This window comes from Musca autumnalis, unplaced genomic scaffold (genome assembly GCF_047663935.1).
Source record: "Musca autumnalis isolate F117 unplaced genomic scaffold, ASM4766393v1 scaffold_5, whole genome shotgun sequence".
In the NCBI taxonomy this organism is placed as follows: Eukaryota; Metazoa; Arthropoda; class Insecta; order Diptera; family Muscidae; genus Musca; species Musca autumnalis.
This window is the reverse complement of record NW_027412088.1, coordinates 152,995,115-153,020,889: the sequence shown is the minus strand read 5'-3', so window position 1 is coordinate 153,020,889 and position 25,775 is coordinate 152,995,115. Positions and strand designations below refer to the sequence as shown.

Below are 25,775 nucleotides of genomic sequence, written 5' to 3'. Positions count from 1 at the left end.
GTTTGAAAGTAAAGACAGCGAGACATTAACAAGCCAAGTGCCAATGAAAATCGTCATCATCATTGGAATCAATTCAATTTGCATCCTTTTTATTATCACTGAATATTCTCCAAAGAGTTTACTTTCTATTTTCATTGGAAAAAAGTTTGCTTCAGCAGTTAAATTGTTTGTGTAGTTGTTGTTGTTGTTTCTTTATTCATAGTTATTCGTCGCCATCGCCACTACCGCCAACCAAGTCAGTCTTTTGTCCAAATCAATTCTTGTTTGTCCTTTAAATTTTGGATTACTTTTTGTGTATTGGCGAGTGATAGATAGACGCAGGGTTAACTTTTTTGGTAGGATTTTGGCCATAATTCGAATTTGGTCAAGTAGTAGAGTCACATAATAACGGAATAGCAAACAATATCCGAGGGGTGTGGTTTTAAAAACGGTTATTGAACATACTAATTGATTTTATGAACTCAACATGTAAACCCACCTTCAAACCGACTATCGCACGATGCTGGTTCTATGCACAGGATTCAAGCACGAACCGTCACCTCAACAATTATATGAGCTTGTGTTGGTATACTTTTATTGGAGATACAATATATCCCCGAATGCCTGCTCCGAGCTCTTTTGGTCAGTGCGGGATAAAGAAGAACCACAGGCCATGGATCTGTTCCGTTTGGCAGATCTGCATCCACCATTGGTCAATTTCGGTGAGATGTAATGGATGTAGAGAATGGGTCCACGTCAGAGGCTGCTCAGGCTTTAGTCGGCTGAAGAACCAATGCGATAGGAGTTATGTTGCTACTTGTTGCAACTTTGTCGCCAGAATAATTGTCGTCGTCGGAATACGAGACACCTACGAAATCTCCCCAAATAACAACAAATGCAGCAGCTAACATCCGAAGATGCTGTTCAGCGCCCCGAAAATCCACCATTTTTGCAATTCAGTTGCTTCGGTCTCCGCAACAAAGTCAGAGCATAGTAGACTTTATGAGTCGGAGGAACAAAGTGGTCGCCGCGAACAAAAAAACAAAGCATACCGTCATCAATAGCTTGCAACATTCGGATGGTTAGAACCTTTTGCAGAAAGATCGTACAAGAAGCGGAGGAGGATTATTTGCCTTCCTTATACACCAGTCTTTCCAGTATCGCTTAAGCTTGATACATGAAATGTTTGGGGGTAGCAATAAAGTGTGAGACCGGCCAGATTGAGTTGCTGAATGTGTACATATTTCCGATGAACAGCTATGGCTTGCTTTATATACCCGACGTTGGTTCATTTTTGGAGGGAAATAATCGGGACTTCAATGCTCATCATGAGATTTAGCCATACATTCTAGGCAATGACCAAATTGATAGCTGCACATTTTTCACGATGAACAAAAATACTCCTCAGAGGATAAGAGGTGATTGCCACACCACGCCAGACTTCATCATTGTGGCACCTGGTCTGATAAATAACGTCCTCGAAACCCGTCATTTCTCTTGGATCAGACCATCTTCCGATCATAGTCTCCGTAAAATGACCACGTGGCCTGGCAACCCGTCATTTCTCTTGGCTCAGACAATTTTCGGATCATCGTCTGCGTAAACAGACCACCCGAATTTATAAACTCTGACCGCATGCCTTTGAAAAAACTGAGTGGTAAGTGCATTAAAGAACTGCCCGTTCCCTCAGATCCTCGGGTAGCTGAGAGAATTTTCAGGGACAATATACATATCTGCTGGTTGAATATACGAAATCAAACATAATTTCCAAGCATAGTTGACGGGACTAGCAACCTTATAACCTCTGACCGCTGTCCTTTGAAAAAAAAACTGATTGGTAAGGGTTCAGAGAATACCCGAAATAATTTCGCAGCATAGGTGACGGGACTAGCAAATGAGCGTGATGACCTTTGGCGTACGAACCCTGAAGACCCAAAAGTTAAAGAACTTACTTTTGAAGTTAACAGGCTAGTAGGCGAACATATGCGGAAGAAGTGGATAAACCACCTGAACAATGCAACATTGGTACAGGATTGAGTGAATTAAGGGCAACGGCTAAATCACTTTCGAATACGGGAAAAAAGGGTTATAGAACCACTATTACTTTCAAGGGCGTGACAGTTACAGATCCGAAGAAGTGTCCGTGTTATTTTAACCGTCACTTTATAGAGCTCCCCGAGAATGATGGGAGGAGGAGAAGAGTGTGCTACGCCGTATAAGATCCCTCTCAGGCGAGTAAGAACCACCACAACTTACGTTGAACGATGTTGCAGACTTCATCCGAAATGTGAAATCAGCCAAAGCCTTGGGCCCACGCGGAATCCTAATGTTGATGTTTAAGCAACTGGAGGTTTATTTAACAAGTGTCCTCAATCCCATATTATACCTGAAACCTGGATTAGCCGGAAAAGGATTCAAGGCGAGGATGCCAGCAGAAATTAATCATATATGCAGATCTCATTATTGTCGTCAGTAGTAAAGATTCTGAGAAACTACTCCTCACAATGATGAGAAGCAGTTTCCCAGTTGCCCAACGACAGCATGGATTTCGGAAAATACGCAGCATTACACGCCATATCCGCACTCATCAGTCGATGACTGAACCAGCGGAGGCAGTGCGACCGAACAATTATGGCGGTTCTTGATTTATCTTTATCAATTATGCGAGGATATAGAGAAAACTTCCCTCCAGTATACGGTATAGGGATCGTAATGTATGCGGATGATTGTACGATCTTAGCGTCGAGTCATATCGTCGATGACACATGTATGTGACAGGTTAAATGTCTGCAAAACTGACATGTGTGGTTCATTTTTCTGCCACAATGTACATCACATGGATGGGCGATATGAGGCTCCCCTGAACATATTCCGACAACTACCTAGACCAAGATATTGGGTGTGACATGTTTAAGCCATCCGGGCCAGCCACAGCTATTTGCAACAAGATCAGAAGTACGAAGAGGGTTCTCAGATCGCTTGTCGGCAGCACTTGGGGTGCTGACAAAGGAACTTTGTTAACCTCTTATAAAACAATAGGCCGGTCTGTGGTAAGCTTTGCGGCGCCAGTGTGGTATGCAAATGTTAGCGCTATTCAGTGGAAGAATATTCAAACCAGTCGGAATGCCACCCTGAGGACTAGAACTGGGTAACTCCTCATGACACCAGTTGCCCTCTTCATGAGAAGATGAAGATTTTACAGGTACCTGCTTAGATGTTATCGCCGTGAGCATCCCAGCCAGTTCTAGGAGACAGGCTTCCTCCACTCAGGCACGTCAGGAGGAATCTTCAGATATGCCGTGTTTGGACCTTCCGGTCTGACCTGATTGCGAGCGAACATCTTATACAAGCCGAAGACTTTTCCCGCGATTTGGATATAACTACAACCGCCACGATACTCCTAAAAGGGAACGATACCAACTACCGGACCAGGTGCTCAATTCTTGGTCTGTTCCAGAACTGCAAGAATCTACTAATTTTTACTATTTTTTCGATAACATAAAGGAAAAAAAAAAGTTATCGTAGCAAGAAATAGTAGATTCTTGCAGGTTCTGAAACAGAGCATCTGTTTCTATGAAAATGTGAAAAGAAACATTTTTTTAATAAAAAAAATTATAAAGAAAATATTTTTCATTTCAAATTTTCATATAACAAGAATCCAGCCCCAGGCCAAAAGACTTGCGGGAAACCATCTCCCATCCATCACAGAAAAAGAACGCCAGCTCCAAAGGCAAACACCAGTGGGTTTTATCCCAATTAAGATCTGGACGATGCAGCAGCTTAAATTTATATTGAGGCCGAATTTATGGCACGATACGTAACACACGTGGATTGAGACCGCACGACCCGATGCTCACTCACCTGTCTCCTGATTCTTTATGTATGCAGCCCGCCCGTCCAGGTTGCAGAATTTTTGTATCTAGATACAAAAGAACCAGATAACTGAATAAGATAAAATAACACAAAAATCCAGCTCTGTGCTATAAAATAGCATAAGCATGGCAACACTGCTGAAAAATCTCTGCAGATAATTGTTCGAATGAATTTACTTAGAATTCATAGTTGTTTGCATAGTTTCAAGGGAAATAACTGTGGTTGCTGGATGCCTGGATTTCAATCCATCTCTCTTCTCACTCCACAAATTGAATTCAATAAAAAAGGAGGTCTTTGTATTACACAAAGTTTAGAAGTTGGGCATGATAAAAACCGAAAAGCAACGCGATTAAACCAATTAAACAAACTGAATGAGATTAGGGGGACCTTCACGTATGAATATTTCAAAACCCCGTTATCCTTAAGTTACACTTCAATGAATCTTTGACTTGTAGTTTGTTGCTGCTGACAATCGTGAATGAAAACGGGCGACAGAAGAAAAAAACTTGTTGAATAAGTTTGATAAGTTATAAAGAAGTTTAACAAAAATTTGCATAAATTTATCTGTTTGACATTTGATTGAAATGAAAGAGAGAGAGGAAGACTTGGTAGATAAGAATAGATTTCTTCATTTGAATGACTATTTACAATGGTTACTGAAATACTCAGAAATTCAAATTAGTGGATGTTATTATCAAAAACAGATGATAATTGATTGGGAAGTAATGAAGATTTGTAAGCTCTTATGGTGGACAAATTTAACAAATATAACTAAATGGTAGATATATGAAACATATTACATGTATCTACTGTCAAGTGACAGTTACTGTTCTAAATTATTGACTGAGTTAGCCATTTTAGGCCTTATTTCTTACGACCTCTGATAGCTGAGTGTGTTTTGTGTCTGAATATTTAATTCATACCTGTGTTCATTGTTTCCATTCTTATTGCTCTCTACTTTCTAGCAACTTCTTTTGTTCCTTTATCAATTAAAACATGTTTTCCATTTTCTTCTCATTCAGCATCCAGGTGTAAATACCAACATGCTGTCTTTTAATTGAACGCAATTTAGTTTTGCTACACAACTGGTTTTTATTACTTTACCAATAAAACAATGTTATTCGACGATAATGTACCAACCAACCAACTAACCAACCAGAGAAACAGTCAACCAACAATTTAATTATGCAAATAATGGAAAACAATTTAATTCAGAACACTACAAACTAAACGAAAAAAAACAAATGTGGAGTGATTGCAAAAAACAAAGCCATCAAATGTTGTCTGTTGTGTATGTATTTACAAGTCAATGTAATAATACAACCCGCCAAACCATCCAACCAGCCAAACAACCGTCAACCTTTTTGTGTTAATTGAGTCAGTCTATGGCACAAAGTATGCGAGTTTTACGTTGTGTACCTGACATAGACGATTGCAAAGTTTATTTCATTAAAAAATAGAGAATAAGTAAAACAATTCAGCGAGAATATAATCCAAAATATCCAGGAGTGGATTTGGAGAGGCGCACACTGGTCAAAACCACTGATCTAGCGGCGCAAAAGTCAAAAAATCGAACTATAAAATTGCGAAATATTTTCTATTGTATCGATTACAGACACTTCGCAGACAAAGATTTTGTTTTTTTAATTTTTGTTGTTGTAAATATTCACTCAGTTATTCACTATCAAATGCAAGAGTTTTTGTTGCATCAGATTTTAAAAAATTGTTGCAAAAAAATTAACTTCATATTTGTTTAAATGTTAAATGCATTCGTAATGAAACTGGACAAGATTTATATTCAATTAATAGCAGAGGGTGAGATTTAAGTTATAAAAATTTGTTTGGGGTCTGGAGGTACTTAGTTATATAGCAATAAATTTTCAAAAAATTCAATTTTTTTGTGTTTTTATGGGTTGTACGCGCTTGTTCCATAGAGTGCATCTTGTAAACTTAGCCGGACTTAGGTTCGATTATTTTTTGGGGAAAGAAATTGGACTCTCTGGATACGGAATAACCATATTTGGGCTGCAAATGTTTGCAAATCTTTTGATGACTGCACTTTAAAAAAAAGGGATTTTGCATGAAATTCATACAAATTTAGCTGTGCATTTGTATGGGAACTAAATCAAAATATGGATCTATCTTGAGAAATGTTTGCAAGGAGGATTTCTACCCTCGGAGACACTATAATACCATATTATAGCTAAATATGTTGTTAAATATGGGATAACAAGTAAATATTCATCGAATCGGGGGTACCATAAAAGGGGCTATATCGAAACATAAATCCGTGTTAAAAATGTTTTGTAAGAAGATTTTATACGCAGTGAGAACAGAATGCAATATTACAGCCAAGTCGGTTTAAAACTGTGGTCATGATATTCAAAATACCTTAAATTGGGAGGTACGGTTACATGGGGGCTATATCAAAACGTGCACCTATGTCCATAATTTTTGGTGAAATTATTTTTTGACCACTAGGAACCCTAAGTACCAAATTACAGGTAATTTCCTACGAAATTGTGGATTAAATCCTCAAAATACCGAAAATCTTAAGGTACCGTTATATGGGGGCTATACCAAAACATCAGCCGATATTGTTCATATTTGGCCCATTATTACCCACAGTTACAAGCTGAGTTTGTGCCAAATTTCAGTGACGTATCTCAATACGTTTGCAAGTTATTAATTTCGCGCCGCTAGATCAGTGATTTCGACCAGTGTGAGGCGGCTTAAAAATGTGATGTAGTTATAGAAGACTTTTTGTTCCTTCTACTTATGTGAAGAAAATTTGTGGGGCTACTTCCTATTGCGATGCGTAAGAAAAATTAAATAATTTGTACACTCTGATGCATTTTTGTATCACCTTTCGCACTAATTTGTTTCCTTTCTCAAACCTGGCATCACCGCACTCTGTAATATAAAAGCATACGTCAAAATCGTGCATTAAACGCAAATATCATGCGCTAACAAAATTTCAAACGCTATGGTCCATCTGCTCAATAGAAACAATTGAAATGAGTTCTTAGTTGATACGTGCTGATAGTTGTTTGCAAACATTTTTGTTCTGATGTTTTTTGGGAAAGCCGAAAAGTGAGTGTGATTCTCATTTATTTGAGAATACTGGACACTTAAAGAGTTCGATTTTTCGCTAAAGAAGCCATCATTTCATAAAGCTGAAAAGCCAATTGATAAATCCCTACGCCGGGATGAAATCATGATATTGGTAGCGATCAGTAAAATTTTGCAACACTGTCAGTTCGTTTTGAAAAACATTACTCTTTGTAACAGAAAGTAATGATAAAGTTTAAGCTATTGGGGTAATACTCCAGACTTAAAAACAATCAAATGAGATTGAAACTTCAACCAAAACAAACAATTGAAAATATTCTATCTAAACATCCTAACTGGACAAAGTTTGTAACTGAATGCCAGAGCACGGAAGATATAGACAGAAATGTTGACATTCCAATGGAATTTGTACAGTGTTTTATTTAACTTGCTTTGGTGTCCGCTTAGCTCAAATCTTGTAACTCATTTTCCACGCAGTTGCAGTTGACCAATTGAACTAAAACTTTGCACACTTTTCAGATTTGGATTGCAATACTTGAATATGACAATACCAAAACCAATCTGGGTCCGTTTTTTTCTTATAGTCCTCATATAGCGGTACCATCCGATTTAGTTCAAATCTAGTAACTCTTTTTAACACAGTTGCGAACTGAAACTTTGCACACATTTCACATTTGGATGACAATACATGAATATGAAACCAAGACCAATATGGGTCCATTTTTACAGAGTTTTATTTAACTTGCTTTGGTGTCTGTTTAGTTCAAATCTAGTAACTCATTTTCCACACAGTTGCAGTTGACTAATTCAACTAAAACTTTGCACACTTTTCAGATTTGGGTGGTACCCCATATAGCGGTACCACCCGATTTAAAGTATTTTAAGGATTCTATCTTCACTTGTAGGCAGAATTGGCTGTAATATGGTATTTGGGGTTCCCAATGGTACAGAAACTTCTTCACAAAATTATGGACATAAGTCCATGTTTTAGTATAGCTCTTATATAACGGTACCACACGATTTCAGGAATTTTAAAGTTTTTATCAATATTTTCGGCATAAATTGGCTATAATTTTGTGGTCTAAAAATTTAATTACTGAAATGTTAAAAATAAGAAATAATTAAAAAAATAAGTTACAGTGTTTTATTTATACGAGGGCGGTTCGGAAGCTTCTTAGCCTATGAATGAAAGAGAATAGTTAGTTTTTCAAAAATATTTTTATTTTTCAATATAATCTCCTGAAACTTCAATACACTTAGTCCAACGCTTTTCTAGCAATTATATCCCTTGATTAAAATAGTTTTCCTCAAGGTCTTCAAAATAGTGGTTTACAACTGTAATTGCATCTTCATTTGAGGTAAAACGCTTGCCAGCAAGGATTTTTTTTTATTTTGGAACAAGTAAAATTCACTGGGAGCTAAATCAGGAGAATAAGGTGGGTGGTCAAGCAACTCGTACTTTAATTCGTTGATTTTAGCCATTGTTAAAACACGCTTGTGCGCTGGTGCGTTGTCTTGATGAAAAATTATTTTTTTTTGTTGTAAGCCAGGACGTTTTTCTCGAATTTGTACATTTAATTGATCCAAAAGGTTGCAATAGTACTCTGAATTTATTGTTTTACCCTTTTGCAGATAGTCAATCAATAAAATACCTTTGAAGTCCCAAAAAACCGTTGCCATAACCTCACCAGCCGATTGAATTGTTTTTGCCTTCTTTGGGGCTCAAGCTTGAGAAATGTTCATTCTTATGCGTTTTTGATCGACTGTTAACAAATGCGGCACCCATCTTGCAGAAAGCTTTTTCATCTGTAGTTCTTCATGCAAAATCAAATGGACTCGATCATTTGAGATGACCATGATATTAGCAATTTCACGCACTTTTATTCGTCGATCATTTAATACCACATCATGCACTTTGGCTACAATTTCTGTTGATGTTGCTGTTTTTGGACGTCCACTACGTGGTTCATCTTCAATGCTTATACGACCACGTTTAAATTCAGCAACCAAATTTTTTACTGTTGCATATGAAGGAGCACTTTCACCTAACACATTCACCATATCATTATGAATTTCTTGTCCCGATAAACCTTTTTTATGTAAATATTTAATGACAGCACGCATTTCTAATTTTTCCATTGTAAAAAAATTGCGATGCGTATTTTTTGAACACCTGTTTCTATATGAAGGAGTTGCCAGATCGAAACAAAATTTAACATGTGTTCATAACAAAGACGGAAGTTTCCAAAACACTTAACATTTAATTTTTTGCTGTTTATACCGCGCTTTTTTGTGCTAGGCTAAGAAGTTTCCGAACTGCCCTCGTAAATGCGCTTAAAACTAGAAAATAATTTTTCATTATGGAATCTCAAAACAAATAGCTTGCAATTGAATTAATAATTGTGACAATATTAAACGGCAAGCGTTTCATTTGAGAGATGCCATCATGAAAAATTATTTTCTAGTTTTAAGTGAATTTGTAAATAAAACACTGTAACTTAATTTGTTTAAATTATTTTTTTATTGATAAATTCATTCGAAGAAATTTTTTGTCTTTTAGAGAGGAAATCTGCTTACAAAAAACCCTATATGACAGAAGAAATTGGTAACAAAGGGAAAGAAGGTTTTACGAGGACTGCTCGATAACTTTCTGGTCAAGGCAATACCGCGCTAAATTTTAGCGAAATTCCAAATTTAGTGGACTAGAACTTTTAGGAAACAGCATGGAACAAAGTTTCTTTTTCACAGAATGATGCCTGAGAGTGTCCTCCCCCAGCCCATTCATACTTAGTACAAGCACAGTTCGGTCCGTTTTACATTTTTTTTAATTTATTGAAATTACGTGGGTTTTTTTAACCGTTTCCCATAATAATTATGGATTTTTTACACAAATCGACACTTTTGTTTTAAAGTATGAGCTTTTATATGAGTTTTTTGAAAACCCATGGTGTATTTGTTTTTAATTTTTGAACAAATTTTTATTTAAAAAAAAACAAGTTTTTTTGAAAAAAAATTTTAACAAAGATTTTAAAATTTTTTTCACTTTTTTGTATTTTTATGGTTTTATGATTTTTTTAATAGATAGGAACATAAAATATCTCAAAAACACTCATATTTTCGATGTTAATTATAATTAATTATTTCGATGTTAATTATAACGTGAATTCCTCTGAAACCACTAGACCGAATTTGATATCTTTTAATTCATCGGAAAGCTCATTGTGTTATCTGTCGAACAAAATATTATGAGAATATCTTTATCCATTCAAAAGTTACAGAGTGGTGATCAGGAAAAATGATTCTGAACCACTGTGCGTCGCAGTCATAAAACTCTATGTGACGAACGACCGGTGGATTACAAATGCCAACTTTGTCAAAAAATAAACGGGAGAGTCAATGGATAACATGCTATCGGACCGTATACCTGAAACAATTTAGTTACCTCATGTGAAACATTAATTCCTGACCTAAACTTGTGGATCGACGGGTATCAAGCACAAATGCTACAGAGAGAAGGGACTGGATCTTTTTATTGAAAATCTAGAGACCAAATCTCTGTATTTTTCGGATGATAACACGCCCGAATATGTTAACTGGCTAATATTATGCTGAGTGAATGGCCAAAAAGTTGAAAAACTCTACCAGCATTAAATTAAATGACTGATGATCACGTTAACATACCAATTGAGTATCCCATTTGACAGAAACTTTGTACATCGTCACATTTCTTTCAAGCGTACATAAAGATCCAAGAAGGTCTATATCGGACAACTTTTTCGGATACCTTCCCTCACAATTTTTTTAAGGAATGCTTAAGTGTAGGTTAAGGAATGTTCGAGGATAGTTTAGTGTTGTTTGCAGCGTAAAGGTGCTTTTCTGGCCCAAAGGCTCTAAAATATCCTACGGTGACCAACTAAAATGACTGGTGGGCACGATAACTATCGAAAGGAGTGACTGACATTGGTCCAAACTTTACACTTATTAATATTTTTGCTATTGCTGACAACTCCTATCTCGTAAAAGTTAAAAATTTGTCGCATAAGTGCAGTTTATGGACAGCCCCGAACAGTCTGTTGTTTTTAAATTTTTATCAAAGACTGTCCTTGTCATACTGATTACTATGGCATCACTTTTTCGTGGACAAGTCAATGCTTGATAATGACCCAAAAACTCTAAAAACTTCTACGGTGATTAATTAATACGACCGGTTGGCACAATAAATATCGATAGGAATGACTCCCAAACTTAGATACAGTTTCGCCTTGAAATATGTCGCTCCATTCCTTCAGTTAACTCCTACGTAAAAATTCAACACTTTTGGGCGCTAATGCAGTTTAAGGCTACTTATCGGATCGTGTTGAAATAATAGCTGCTTGTCATTGTGATCATCATAACAACATTGTATTTTTTGTTTTCTTAGGGAAGCCAATACATCGTGGGATATGGGCTCCGTAATGTGCCAATATTTAGGGTCACTCTCACTAAAGTTTTATTAGTGTTTGTGGTTACAACGTTGGTGTTGATTGGGAGTGCCGGTGGAATAATCAGAAGCACTGTATATTATTACTACCCCTCAAACTCCCAAAAATTGTTTTAAAAACATTCTGTTTTCGGAGAAAAAAAATGTTTTGATTTCAGAAGAATGATGCTTCCATATCTTCATATTATCTCACTGACCCCGAATGTACTGAACAGCACTGATTAAACTTATTGAAGTCACTAACGGGTAGAAAGCGGAATTTGCATAATTTTCAAAAATTCACAAATTATGATTTTGAATATATGTACATATTTTGCATATTTTTTTACACATTTTATTATATTATGTACAAATATGACGAGAAATTAAAAAAAGCATCCAAAAATATCAGAATTTTTCAATTTGAAAAAAAAATATAAGAAGTATTGTTGCTTTTTCAAATAAAAAAGGAAAAGTATGGTTGCCTTAATTTTAGTTTGTCGTCTGGGCCCATTCAATTGTGCACAAATCCCTCCCTGTTGCAATATTGCAAAACAGTTTTTTTCAGCTTTGTTAGAGAGTGCCTATGTTGAACGACAACTTTTAACAATAAACTAAAGTACTCGGGAGACACCCATGTAAATGTAGGTAAAAACACGACAATGTTTTTTACAACGACAACAAAAAAACGAAAGCTGTAGAAAGTTGGTAGGTTTTTTAGCGAACGTCATAGTTGCCTGTCGTTGATAATGGCAGTAAAGCCTGCAAGCGATTGCACTCTAAAATAACTAAAAGTGGGCCTACAGAGTTATTTTTGTGCCGCACACAATTTATAAGCGCTCAACAAGAAACGCACACATATATGTACATACATTGATTTGTATGTATGCGTGTATAGACGATAGCGGTAGGTAGGTATCCTGCCATTGACACAGAACACAAATGCTCTTGGTTTTCACGACTAGAGGCAAAACATTTCATTATAGAAAAAAAACAACAACAACGGCACAACTCTCACTTGGCGGCAGCGACGTCTGGTGGCTGGCTGAATGACGACTACCTTCAACGATGGGAACAAAATGCATTATGTCCCGACAACACAATAAATTGATAAAGTTTATAATGAAATTGTAGTGCACAAAAGCACATAGACTAAGACAAATGAATGGTAAAAAAGGGAGACGACACTCTCCCTCTCTCACTCAACAACCACAAATTAAATGAAACGTGCTTTAATGTTAAGTGAGGCAAGAACTGAGAGTTGGCATATTGAAGTCATTAAAATTAAAAAAGTCAACTTGGGGTGCTATGGCTCAGGAATATTAAAGAATATTGCGAAGCTTAACTTATCTTATATGTTTATACCCTACACCACTATGTGGGGTGGGTATTATAAGTTGGTTTTACCCAAAAAGTTTGTAACGCATTGAAATAATGGTCGTAGACCCATACTTAGATATATATACCAAAATTAATGTCTCGAGCTGAGCTGAGTCGATTTGGATATGTGTGTCCGCCCGGCCGTCTGTTCATCTAAAACTTGTAATCACGCTACAGGTCGCAATTTTGATCGGATCGTCACCAAATACATTTCGGTTGGTGGAATTTATCTTCGGAGTTGAGTCCGGAGTTGGAGTCGGAGTCGTGCAAAAAATTGGACTGGAGTCGGATTCGGAGTCTGACATAAAATGACTCGACTCCGAAGCCCTGATTAAAATTCATTACGATGGGCCAGCAACGCGGACCGATGTCTGCTAGTTATACATATATAAAAGGGAGTTTGGTTTCTTTTAAACAAAAATTTAAACTTACTTTGTATGTTGCCATAGATTATGGAATTTTCAATTCTTACCTGAAATAAAGAAATAAATTACAATATAAATATTATATTTTAGATTAACTTAGATTTTAACTTGGATTTTTGTTCGAGTGTAAACACTAACTAGAATTAGTTTAAATAAACATTTGCAATAAATCTTAATTAATTGAACGAGACAAATACAGAGCAAATGATTTGCATATATCGCTTTAAAATGTCTATTTATAATTGCAAAAGGTTACAAAATAAGAAGTAAAAAAGAATCAGTCGGCTTAGCCGACAGCTTTATACCTTTATACCAAACGCTACAAAAAACGATAACAGGCAAAATTTCAAAAAAATAAAAAAACAGGTCGCCGTAGGATTTTTAAAGCTTTCGGACCATTATGTCAGAATGCACGGACTTAAAATCAAAGTCGCAAGAATTACTTTCTACGAAAATTAAAAAACAATCCTCAAACAGCCATTAAACTTCACATAATAAAATATTTTGAACTTTTGTGAGAGAGATATCGAGTTGTCTGATATAGACCATTTTGAACTCATTTTAAGCTTGCGAGAAATATTAAGATGTGCAGGATTTATTAAAGCTTTCGGACCATTGTATCAGGAATCATGAACGTTTCCACGAAAAACATATCATTGCAATCAGAGTATCATGGACTACCTTCGATGAAAATTTCAAAACGATTTTTGAACACACCTTAAATTATACGAAGATTTTAATCAGATACTAAAAATTGAAAAGCGTTCGTGTATGAGTTTTCGTTGTCAGGGTCTGGTTCTTCTGTGTAAAGATCCCTACCAGAACTGGCTGCGTCTATAAAGAATCAGGAATAGGGCGAGTGTGTTTTATGGTCCCAGTCTACATTCAGACCATGTGTTGGGTATTCAGGCCATATCGAGCTGATAATTCAGGCCAAATAAGAATTGAGGCGGCTGCATCATAATCATAATTGGGTTAAAACCACTCATTGAAGAGGTACAATGAAACATTTGTCGTCTACTGAAGTCCAACAAATCCACCAATTATGTCAACAAGATAATGACAGGGATGCTCACGGCGATAACACCCAACCAGGTACTAAATCGTCGACAACATCTTGCTTTGGTGATGCACAGATAAAATATTCACCTTTTCATGAACATGGATCGCTGTATCATGAGGAGGCAACCTGTTGTAGTCCTCAGGGCTGCATTCTGGCAGGTTTGAGTACTCGTCCATTGCCTAGTATTTGTCCATAGCACACTGGCAATGCGTAGCTTTCCACAGACGTGCCACAGAAATTGCTACAGGCCAGCGATTTAAGGAACTTGCATATAGCAGAGGCTTGAGCTGACGACTTAAATAGGCTATCGAATGTTACACCCAATATTTGAAAAGTTAGTGGTCGAAATCCAGACACCATGGATTAATGTGTTCAGGGGGAGTTTCGTTTCAGCAGTCTTCGAATAGGTCAAAAGACACTATGACTATTTGGTCGCACGGCCTGTTTTGGTTTAGCCCTAGACTGATATTTGTGGATATGGCATGGAATGATTTTGTAGTACTATGGATGTTCCGGAATCCATGCTCTCTGCTGCCGACTTCAGTAACGGAATCACCCTGTCAACTTTTCAGGCTTCTGACACAATATCGTATGAGGACATTTGCCATATATACAACTTCGGGTTCTTCCATTTGCTTATGCTCTACCATTCAGATTTCACGCGGGGCCACCGATTCGGGTGGGATCTGCAACATCGCTGAGAGTGTTCTTATTCGGCCTGGCACACCAAATAGCCTGTTGACCTCAAGAACAAGTACCCATGAATACCCGCGTTTGTGCCACCAAGCTCATCACGCTCCTTTATTAGTGGTCATCAGGCATTTTGGTTGGTGCCAAAAGTTTAAAGATGGAAGATTGGCATGCTAATCGCTGCAAAACGCTGACAGTATTTTTTCATTCAAATGTTTCCATTAAATATTACAATTTCTTACAAAATTTCATTAAATTGTATTTTTAAATTAAACGGCAATTAGCAAATCAAATAAATCCCAAGCCTAACACAATTTTCCCAATTAACATTTGATAACCCTTTAACTGCACCAGACAAGGGGGCGTTCATGCAACAGATTGTAAATAGCAGCAGATAACAAATCAAATTGGAAAAATACCTACACTACAAAGTTCAATTCAGTATCAGTTGAACATTTAAGAGAAGAACATTTGAAACCGGTTCAGAGCGACAAAGCTAATTAGCAGCTACAATATGAAATCGTTGATATTTCTTTGCTTATTCAGTCAAATTTTGGTAAATATGTTATTTTTTTAATTAAAAGCAACTCATAAACTATTATTTATTTGCCCAGATTTCGGTGACCGCCCAAAATACTATTTCCGATCACTTTTATGATAAATCCGAAAAATGTTTCGATCAACTGCATGTTCCACAACGTTATAAGGCCACCTTTCAAGCTTTTCGTTATCCCGATGAAGAAATCGTCCACAAATATATTCATTGTGTGGCCATGGAATTGGAAATTTGGACAAATCGTTCGGGCTTCAATATTGAAAAGATCTACCAGCAGTATCGAAATCGGGCCAATGATGAAGTAATGCTGCCCACCATCAGCAATTGTAATCGTTCGGCGCAGAATAGTAACAAGGAGCTGTGGTGTTATCGGGCCTTTTTGTGCATCCTCAATACGGATGTGGGTAAATGGTTTAAGGAGGATGTTCAACGTTCCCGTTCAGTGAATAATATACCCAATGGACATTAATAGTGTAGAACATAAAATATTTGTTGAACTTTCAGAATAAAGAATGCCGATGCTTTAGGAGACTTAATGCGAAAAGTGAATAATGCTTTAAAGAATTCAAGAAATATTTTCAAATAATATTTTTTCAAGCATCGTGGATTTTCAAAGAATATTTTTTCAACCAAACAGAGGCCCTTTGGCGTGGATTTTTCAAGCAAACAAAGGCCCTGAGGAATCGATTTTCAAGAAATAGTTTTCAAACAAACAGAGATCCTTAGTCGTGGATTTTCAAAGAATATCTGTTCAAGCAAACAGGGGCCCTTGATCCTAGATTTTCAAAGAATATTCTCTCACGCAACCAGAGGTCCATAGGCGTGGATTTTCAAAGAATATTTTCTCAAGCAAACGGATGCCCTTAGGCGTGGATTTTCAAAGAATATTTTGTCAAGGAAACATTGACCCTTAGGCGTGGATTTGCAAAGAATATTTTCTCAAGCAAACAGAGGCCCTTAGGCGCGGATTTTCAAAGAATATTTTCTCAAGCAACCAGAGGCCCTTAGGCGCGGATTTTCAAAAAATATTTTCACAAGCAAACAGAGGCCCTTAGGCGCGGATTTTCAAAGAATATTTTCACAAGCAAACAGAGGCCCTTAGGCGCGGATTTTCAAAGAATATTTTCTAAAGCAAACAGAGGCCCTTAGGCGTGGATTTTCAAATAATATTTTCTGAAGCAAACAAAGGCCCTTAGGCGCAGATTTTCAAATAATATTTTCTCAAGCAAAAAAAGGCCCTTAGGCGTAGATTTTCTAAGAATATTTTCTGAAGCGAAGAGAGGTTCTTAGGCGCGGATTTTCAAAGAATATTTTTCGAAGCAAAGAGAGGTTCTTAGGCGCGGATTTTCAAAGAATATTTTCCGAAGCAAAGAGAGGTTCTTAGGCGCGGATTTTCAAAGAATACTTTTTCACGAAAACGGAGGCTCAAAGAATATATTCTCCAGCAAACAGAGGCCCATAGGCGTGGATTTTCAAAAAATATATTCTCAAGCAAACGGAGGCCCTTAGGCGCGGATTTTCAAAGAATATTTTTTCAAGCAAACAGAGGCCCTTAGGCGTGGATTTTCAAAGAATATTTTCTGAAGCAAAGAGAGGTTCTTAGGCGTGGATTTTCAAAGAATATTTTCTGAAGCAAAGAGAGGTTCTTAGGCGTGGATTTTCAAAGAATATTTTCTGAAGCAAAGAGAGGTTCTTAGGCGTGGATTTTCAAAGAATATTTTCTGAAGCAAAGAGAGGTTCTTAGGCGTGGATTTTCAAAGAATATTTTCTGAAGCAAAGAGAGGTTCTTAGGCGTGGATTTTCAAAGAATATTTTCTGAAGCAAAGAGATGTTCTTAGGCGTGGATTTTCAAAGAATATTTTCAGAAGCAAAGAGAGGTTCTTAGGCGTGGATTTTCAAAGAATATTTTCTGAAGCAAAGAGATGTTCTTAGGCGTGGATTTTCAAAGAATATTTTCTCAAGCAAACAGAGGCCCTTAGGCGTGGATTTTCAAAGAATATTTTCTGAAGCAAAGAGAGGTTCTTAGGCGTGGATTTTCAAAAAATATTTTCTGAAGCAATGAGAGGTTCTTAGGCGTGGATTTTCAAAGAATATTTTCTGAAGCAAAGAGAGGTTCTTAGGCGTGGATTTTCAAAGAATATTTTCTGAAGCAAAGAGAGGTTCTTAGGCGTGGATTTTCAAAAAATATTTTCTGAAGCAATGAGAGGTTCTTAGGCGTGGATTTTCAAAGAATATTTTCTGAAGCAAAGAGAGGTTCTTAGGCGTGGATTTTCAAAGAATATTTTCTGAAGCAAAGAGAGGTTCTTAGGCGTAGATTTTCAAAGAATATTTTCTGAAGCAAAGAGAGGTTCTTAGGCGTGGATATTCAAAGATAAATTTTTCACGAAATCCACGCCTACGACCCGTGGATTTTCAAAGATTAATTTTTCACGAATACAGAGGCTCGTAGGCGTGGATTTTCAAAGAATATATTCTCCAGCAAACAGAGGCCCTTAGGCGTGGATTCTCAAAGAACATATTCTCAAGCAAACAAGGGCCCTTAGACGTGGATTTACAAAGAATATTTTCTCAAGCAAACAGAGAACTTTATTTGTGGATTTACAAAGAATATTTTCTCAAGCAAACAGAGGCCTTTATTTGTGGATTTGGAAAGAATATTGTTTCCAGAAAACAGAGGCCCTTGGGCATGAATTTTCAAATAATATTTTCTTCAAGCAAACAGAGAACTTTAAGCGTGGAATTCACACAGAATTTTGGTTTACATATAAACGGGACATATTACATCTGTACTCTTCTAACTCGACTCCTCAACTGTTTCTTCGTATCAATCGCCCACGCTCGAGACATCATGATTTTACTTACAATGCTTTTCATGGTGCTCTTGAAACAACTTCAAATGGAAGGTGCTTACACTTGAGAAGTTTTTTGCGGATTCTGAAACCACAATGTTCATAGACGAGAAAAATAAAATAAAAAAAAAAAAACAAAAAAAAAATCGCCGGAGCGCTTTTTAAATAAATCCCGGTCAAAGTTAATATTTTTAGGGGGTTTTTTGGGGTTTTACGATTTTGCTTGGAAACCGCAAGTGCTATCGAAATGGGATTGGAGAAAGTGTTGTAGAAAAGAGTACAAATAGTGACAATGCACTAAGTGTATCGCCTTTTTATAAAACAAAGTCATGTACGGTGCGCCTTAACTAACTTTAACTGAAAACCGCTTACCCCTGGGAAGTTATTGGGGATTCTGAAACAGCAAGGTTCATAGAAGAGAAAAATCCAAAAACAAGCAAAAATCGCTGGAGGGATTTTTAACTAAATCGCGAGCAAAGTCCACATTTTTAGGTTTTCGCGATTTTACTTGGAAACCGCAAGTCATATCGAAATGGGGTTAAAGCAAATGTCGTAGCTATGAAAATTCTCTAGAGGACTGACTTTTTGAATTGTTATTAGGTTTTTGAAAACGGCAAGTCTTATCGAAATGGAACTAGAGAATCTTATAGATGTGAAAATTCTCTATAATATTGGCTTTCGTAGTCTTTTCCTAGGTTGTACCATTTTTGAGATATATAATTTTAAGTTGGGAAATAACAGTCATGACATTGTTATATAAGGTGGCGATACAAACCTACGAAAATATCATAACGGTAAATCTTGTACAACATTTTCTTTAGTCTCATTTCGATAGGTCTTGCCGTTTCCATGCAAAATCGTGAAAACCTAAAAAACCCATAAAAATGTCAACTTGAATCGCGATTTATTTAAAAAGGACATTGTAGTATCAGAATCCACAAAAACTTCCCAGGTATAAGCACCTTCCATATAAAGTTGCTTCAAGAGCACCATGTTTTATGTCTACCATAATTTAAATATAAATTATTTCCCACCTTCCCTCCGATCATTTTATTAACATCACCTGTCATAATATTTAAGCGAAAAAAATATTCTTTATAAAATTACCTTTCATTGTCATTGATTGCCTCTAAACGCATAACTTTATTGTGGACATTATTGTCAAGTTCTTTTGCTGCAAATAGGGGGCTCACCACCTATTTGGCAAATTAACGACAAGAAGTTATAAAATAAATTGCCCTCACACCTCCATACATAGGCCACGAGGCTGGCTCATTGTTTGTCATACATGTTAAACATATTGAAAACTTTTTTTCTAAAATAAAATTTTAATAGGATATTTCGAATTTTAATGTTACCTTTCTAATAAATTATAAATTTATGAATAGAGCACGCAAAACATGTCAACGTGTCGTGGAGTGAAAGGCATAAATGTTCCAGCGCCTTGGCTCCTGCTGCGAAACACCGCTCCGCCACTTCATTGTATTGCAAATTCTTTTTATGTGACAATAATTTTTTGTCAAAGGTAATTTGTAGGCAAAGCGACATTATTGTTATCAGCCTCATTAAAAGTCATTTGATATGCACATCATACATTATGGGCTATGGTAATAAAAAGCAAATATAACGTAAAGAATAGAGAACGCACAACGCCCGGTTCACGTGAATGTCATCATTAACATATCACCAGCGATACCTCTGCGTTTACCTTGGTTGGCACTGCCATCAATTTGTGTGAAATTTCATATTCAGTTTCAGTGTGTGTCATTTATTATGGTGTCGTCGTCGGTGGGTACATGAAAAATCTTACCATATTTCCTTGCTTGCTTCCTTTTGCCATCATCCATACGCTAAACAGCCTAATAATAAAATCAAGCTATTTTTCCCACCAAAAAAGGGACGGAAATAAGACACATATACCCTCGTCGTCGTATAGGATGAAGTTCGTTTTTCCTTTTTTCCTTTTTTAATTTTTTTCTGCTTTTCTATGGTTCATTCAGCTCCCCATTTTGTCAACGTAGCATATGTAAATTTTGTAACCGCAAGATTTTACCATCATAACCGTCACTCCTTCAAATGGCAGCATTTTAAATATAATTGTCAACGTCTAAGCGCGTCAAATGAGAAGTATCTCTACCATCACCATTTTGTAAGCAATTGCAATAATAATCTTTATGAACATGTGATGGGGGAGAAGGGGGATGACAATTTAGGGAAATTTAAGAGCTTTAAAGAAATATTCTAACGCAACATATATGATAATGCTACTTAGATACACACATACATAAGTATGTATGCTCGTGGACTCTATGGAAAGAGGGGAAAACAAAGAGCCAAATATCCAAATTTTAGCACGGTGCTCTTGAACCAACTTTAAATAAAAGGAGCTTACACCAGGGAAGTTTTTGCGGATTCTGAAACTATAATATGTTTATAAATGAGAAAAAAGAACAAAAATCGCGCTTATTAAATAACTCGCTGTCAAAGTTCACATTTTTAGTGTTTTTTTAGGGTTTCACGATTTTGCTTGGAAACCACAAGTCCTATCGAAATTGGATTGGAGAAACTATTGTGGCTGTGAAATCGGACTAGAGAAAATCTTAAAATGTGCTCCGACGATTTTTGTTGTTTTTTGATTTTTCTCATCTAAGAACATTGTAGTTTAGGAACACTTCCAAGGTGTAAGCACCTTCCCTTTAAAGTTGGTTCAATTAAAATGCACAACATTTGAGGCTAGCTTTAATGCTAAGGGGTTTAAACGCCGATGAAAAATGTGACATTGCATTGGCAATGTCTCTAAGCTTCGATTTTTGGGCTCACTGTATGCAATATGCAGGGCATACCTTGAGGATAATTGAAAAATATTTTAGTGCGATAGGTGTATAATGGAGTGCCCTATATAATGGAACACTTTAGGGCGCATATCTCCGAAGTTTGAATTTCCTACGTTAAGAAAATAAAATATAGTATTTATCAACACAACGACTACCCACTTTTAAAATGCAAACACTATCCTAAAAGTTGTCTTAAAATGGATTAAAGTGCGGATGAGTTACATGATGGAATGGAACTGAGGCTAATTTTAGGAGAAATTCCTTTCGATAGTTATAGTGCCCACCTGCCTTTTTAGATGGCCACCACAGGATTTGTTAGAGCTTTTAGAGCCATTGTGTCAAGGAACATTGACAGTTCCAAAAAAGGATCACAAGGACTACATTCGATGAAAATTTCTGTACAATCTTCAAGCAGCACTTAAACTGGATTTAAGCCAACATTTTGAACATTTTTAACGAATGTATTCGAAAGTGTTGTCCGATATACACAGTCGTGGAACTTGACGTAGGGTGGCAGGAAGTTGTGCCAAGTTTCAACGAAATCGGATACTCAATTCTTAAGATACCGTACTCATTAGTCTTTTCAGTTGGTTCCGGAAGGCTTTATGGTTTTGAGCCATTATCTCAGGGAGTATGGACTTGGTCTCAAAAAATTTATAACGGCGAGAAAGCCTACTGCCAAAATGATCAAAGCAATCCGAGGTGTGGCTTCAAACTGCACTTTTTCCACATTTTTTGAAGTTTTTTGTGGGACCTACACTGCAAAATACCTACTTGGAGAAATTGGATGAAATTGGTTACCCCTCGAGAGTTTACATGTTAGATAGACAGACGTATAGGGCTTGGGATCTGAAACTATTAATCGATGAGGCACATTTTATCGGTCTTCCGGCCTTCCTCACTTAACATTACATTAGTAAAGATATTCCGTCAGTATAATCCCTGAAAGCACGATATCCACCAGAGAACAAACCCTCTCCAACAACGTCACAACGTCACATTTTCCTTCCACAAAAAAACGCCTAACTGTACATACGCATCCATATTTGCTTCAACTATCATGTTATCATAGTAAGGACATTCCTTCATTATATGCCTGCAGTCCTCATTCATTCCACACGAACGCTACTCCGTCTCGGAACTACTCACAAAAATGCATTAAGAGAGCTATGTATGTCCAGTCAGTCGGACGGTCCATTGCGTACGTGACCTTCCCTTTGTCCCTGGCCCTTCGAAGTACAGTTCTTCAGTCTGGGGAATGTGTAAATATACGGCGCCAAATCTTCTGCCACACTCTTCACCACCTGTATGGCTGAAATGAGGCTCCCCCTGAATATATTGGTCAATGGTGACCTGATTCCTGCCACTAACTACTCGCAAGATATTGTGTGTAACGTTCGATAGAATGTTTAAGTTGTCCGCGCAAGCCACTGCTATTTCCGACAAGATCAGAAGTAGAAAAAATGTCCTTAAGTCGCAGGCCGGCAGTACATGGGGTGCTATGCGTCGCCAGTATACCACAATGTTATCGCAACGAAAAATATGGAAACATAATAAAATGCCAACCTGTGGACTGCAACAAGGGTGCCTCTTTATGACACCAATTGACCACCATCTCGAGGAGGCAACGATTTTCACAGTGCAACAACACAACAGGATGTTATCGATGTGCTTGGGTGTTATTGTCGTGAGCATCAGAATCTAATGGGTTTCTCCAGTCCAGGCACGTCAGGAAAGATCTCACAGCGAGCTTATCGACAGGGTTGGATAACAGTTCAAATGTATAGTGTGAATGCCGTACTCGGGTATCACCGCTATCCATCACAGCAACGAATTCAAGCTGCTAATACACACACAAGTGGTTTTAGTTCAATTAACAACACAGCTAAATTCATTCACCTCTCTACTGAATATTTTTGGACGCAACCAGTCCGGGTTGCAGAATTGTTTAATCTAGACACATAGGAATCTGAACAAGGTAACTGAAGATGATACAAGAAGAAACATATTGCGTTGCTGCAATAAAAACTAATCTTGACACAATAGAACCCCAGCTCAAGCTCGGGTTTGGCATACGATAAAAGTGCACCATATGTTGTCATGGTATCAAATACTCGTAACCAAATATATATGCCAAGATCTTATGGACAGGCTTCCATCATCCACGCAAGTCAGAAGAGATCTTCAGAATTTAAAAAGAAAGGTCTATAGGTACATCTGGATAGACGAGTAGGTTTAGATAGCTTTCACAATGATGCATTTGGACAGGCAATTCAAACGTAAAGTGCGAATGCCGTTCTCAGAGACCACCTTTCTGCCATACTTGCGGCAGAACGTATTTGCGTATTTGCTACGAATTGACAGCACGATACCTAAAAAATTGAATATTGACGCAGAAAAACCAGTACCAGAACTAAATATACGAAATGAAGAAACGATACACGAACAAACCTATTTACGTTGCTACAACAATGACAACCCGGTGACATGTAACATATCATATAGATACACAATATGTTGCACTGACAATAAACAGCCCACCATATGTGACATACACAGGACGTCTGCTAAATCTCAGTCTGTTCGCAAAACCTCGCTGACCGTAACGGTACCAATGTACATTGCCCGCCCACCACGACTATCCAGTTCGACGGCAGTCTTACATTCAATCGCAATAAGCAGGCCATCTGTATATGCATACATCTTGAAAGTGGTACGTAACTCCCGCAACAGCGGATCCGTCATGAGGTACCAAATAAAAGGACCACAGATAGATCCCTGCAATCTACCTCGCCCAATATCTGCCCAGGTCACATCACAAACACTTCTTCATCCACTAAAATAACTAGACCGGAAATCCTGATCACTGACAACTTCGCGAGCACGCTGGCGCTGTAGGAGCTTTTTCCATCCCAGGACAATTTCTTCTGCTAGAGTGGTTTACCATACGTTGCACTGGCAACAATCAACCTTCTATAAATGGCATTCATACGTTCGTTTGTAAGACATTACTCATACGTTTAGGACCTTGGACAGTGAACGAGGAACTCGATTGCCCAACTCTATATGGAGTCTCGCATTCAACTTCCGAAACGGAAAAATCCACCATGAGATGCCGGAGGGCAGACTGATACCACATCTACCCCGTCCGCCTCAAGGGATCCCATGACAAACACCCTTCTTCGACTGAAATAACTAGACCAGAGAATAAACTCCTGACGCCTGATCTCTCTTCGTGAGCACGCTATTTCAAGGAAGAAAGTCAAAAGCAGTCTTAAAATTCACATATGTGCAAAGGAGATATTTGACATTTGTCCCGCTCTGACTATGCTGTACACCCTTCTTCGACTGAAATAACTAGACCAGAGGATAAACTCCTGACACCTGATCTCTCTTCGTGAGCACGCTATTTCAAGGAAGAAAGTCAAAAGCAGTCTTAAAATTCACATATGTGCAAAGTAGATATTTGACATTTGTCCCGCTCTGACTATGCTGTACCCCCACATTAATACGGAGACACACTCTCGCTGTAGCACTTCCTAAGATTGAAGTGCTCCAGCACTGCACCAAGCACCAAAAGAAGGCTTGTGTCCCAATATAAACGTGTTAAAATAACTGTAAGATGTAATTAGCCGAATTGTTGAGAAGCGTATGCCTCTCGCTGATACGGTGTGGCGTAAAGCATACCCAATGATAAGAAGTAAAGCATTTTGTGCTCGTTCTCAAAGATGAACAATAGAGGACATAAATATGTTTATCTATAAGTTTGCTCCCCACCCCCTGGCAAATCCGCGGTAGACCAATGTTTTACAGGTAATTTCGGCTTTGGAATGAGCAATACAATCCAAGATATTTCAAGCATAAGTTTAAAATTCTCATGGAGCTCACAAATGTTTTTAAAATTCATTTAAATTTTGTTAAATAATTACTAAACATTAATATTCATATACAAAATTTAAATCAAAATTCCCATTTTTTAACCATTAAAAATAACAAACTAACACAAAATAATAATCTTCACTACACTGTTATCCACAGTCACACCAACACACACACACATAAGTTGTTGGTATCAACTTAACCTTTTCTTGAATAACAGCAAACTTTTTAATTAAGTCACGATGATGAAAAGTTTTGCGTCATCATTGCTTAAAAACTGCAAACAACTCGAACCTGTGGGGAACAAAACAAAAGCAAACAACAACAACAGCATCTCTTAACACTTGGATTTTATAAAAAAGAACAACAACAAAAACAATAACTTGGATAACTACTATAAACTATTTCACATCATCGTAGTACATCAACCAACATCAACGAGAAGAACATGAAAATCAACATTAACTAAATTCTGCTCATCACCAGTGATGGTGAGTGGCTGCAACAGCCGGAAAAGCCAAACATAATAATCATCAAACTTAATATACACCCTTCTGCTTCTTCGTCTTCTACTTCAGTAACGCTATCCCGAATTTCATGAACTACTCGTTAGCAAAAGGATTGTTGTCGTATTAACATGTTATTCCTACATCAATCTGAATTGCGTTAGAAATTCTTCTTCATTAAGTTTTAGCGTGTGAATCATTATCCACAAA

General features: G+C 37.2%; 3 protein-coding genes across 6 annotated transcripts in view; 1 reads left to right on the top strand and 2 right to left on the bottom strand.

The window, feature by feature from the left end:
* Positions 1-25,775, bottom strand: part of LOC141387296 (matrix metalloproteinase-2-like) — an 872,424-nt gene that overhangs the window by 404,578 nt on the left and 442,071 nt on the right. Inside the window, exon 4 of one of the 4 annotated variants that reach the window (XM_073956778.1) lies at positions 9,958-13,235. The exons of the other annotated variants lie outside the window; for them this stretch is intronic. Within the exon in view, the coding sequence (XP_073812879.1) occupies positions 13,232-13,235 (4 nt within the window). The 3' untranslated portion in view covers positions 9,958-13,231. Of the gene's footprint in view, positions 1-9,957; positions 13,236-25,775 lie in introns of those variants that run through there. 4 annotated transcript variants of the gene reach the window in all.
* The window catches only part of LOC141387295 (matrix metalloproteinase-2-like), a 615,190-nt gene that overhangs the window by 480,863 nt on the left and 108,552 nt on the right, over positions 1-25,775 (bottom strand). The window lies entirely within an intron of this gene.
* Positions 15,349-16,041, top strand: LOC141387297 (general odorant-binding protein 99a-like). Its single transcript, XM_073956782.1, has 2 exons — positions 15,349-15,497; positions 15,556-16,041. The coding sequence occupies exons 1-2, from the start codon at positions 15,456-15,458 to the stop codon at positions 15,964-15,966; spliced, it is 453 nt and encodes a 150-aa protein (XP_073812883.1). The 5' UTR covers positions 15,349-15,455; the 3' UTR covers positions 15,967-16,041.

Bases quoted from the DNA above. Each gene is read 5' to 3' on its own strand.
- LOC141387297 (XM_073956782.1), top strand. From the start codon at position 15,456: ATGAAATCGTTGATATTTCTTTGCTTATTCAGTCAAATTTTG. The intron at 15,498-15,555 runs GTAAATATGTTA...TTATTTGCCCAG, and splicing joins GCTTATTCAGTCAAATTTTG to ATTTCGGTGACCGCCCAAAA.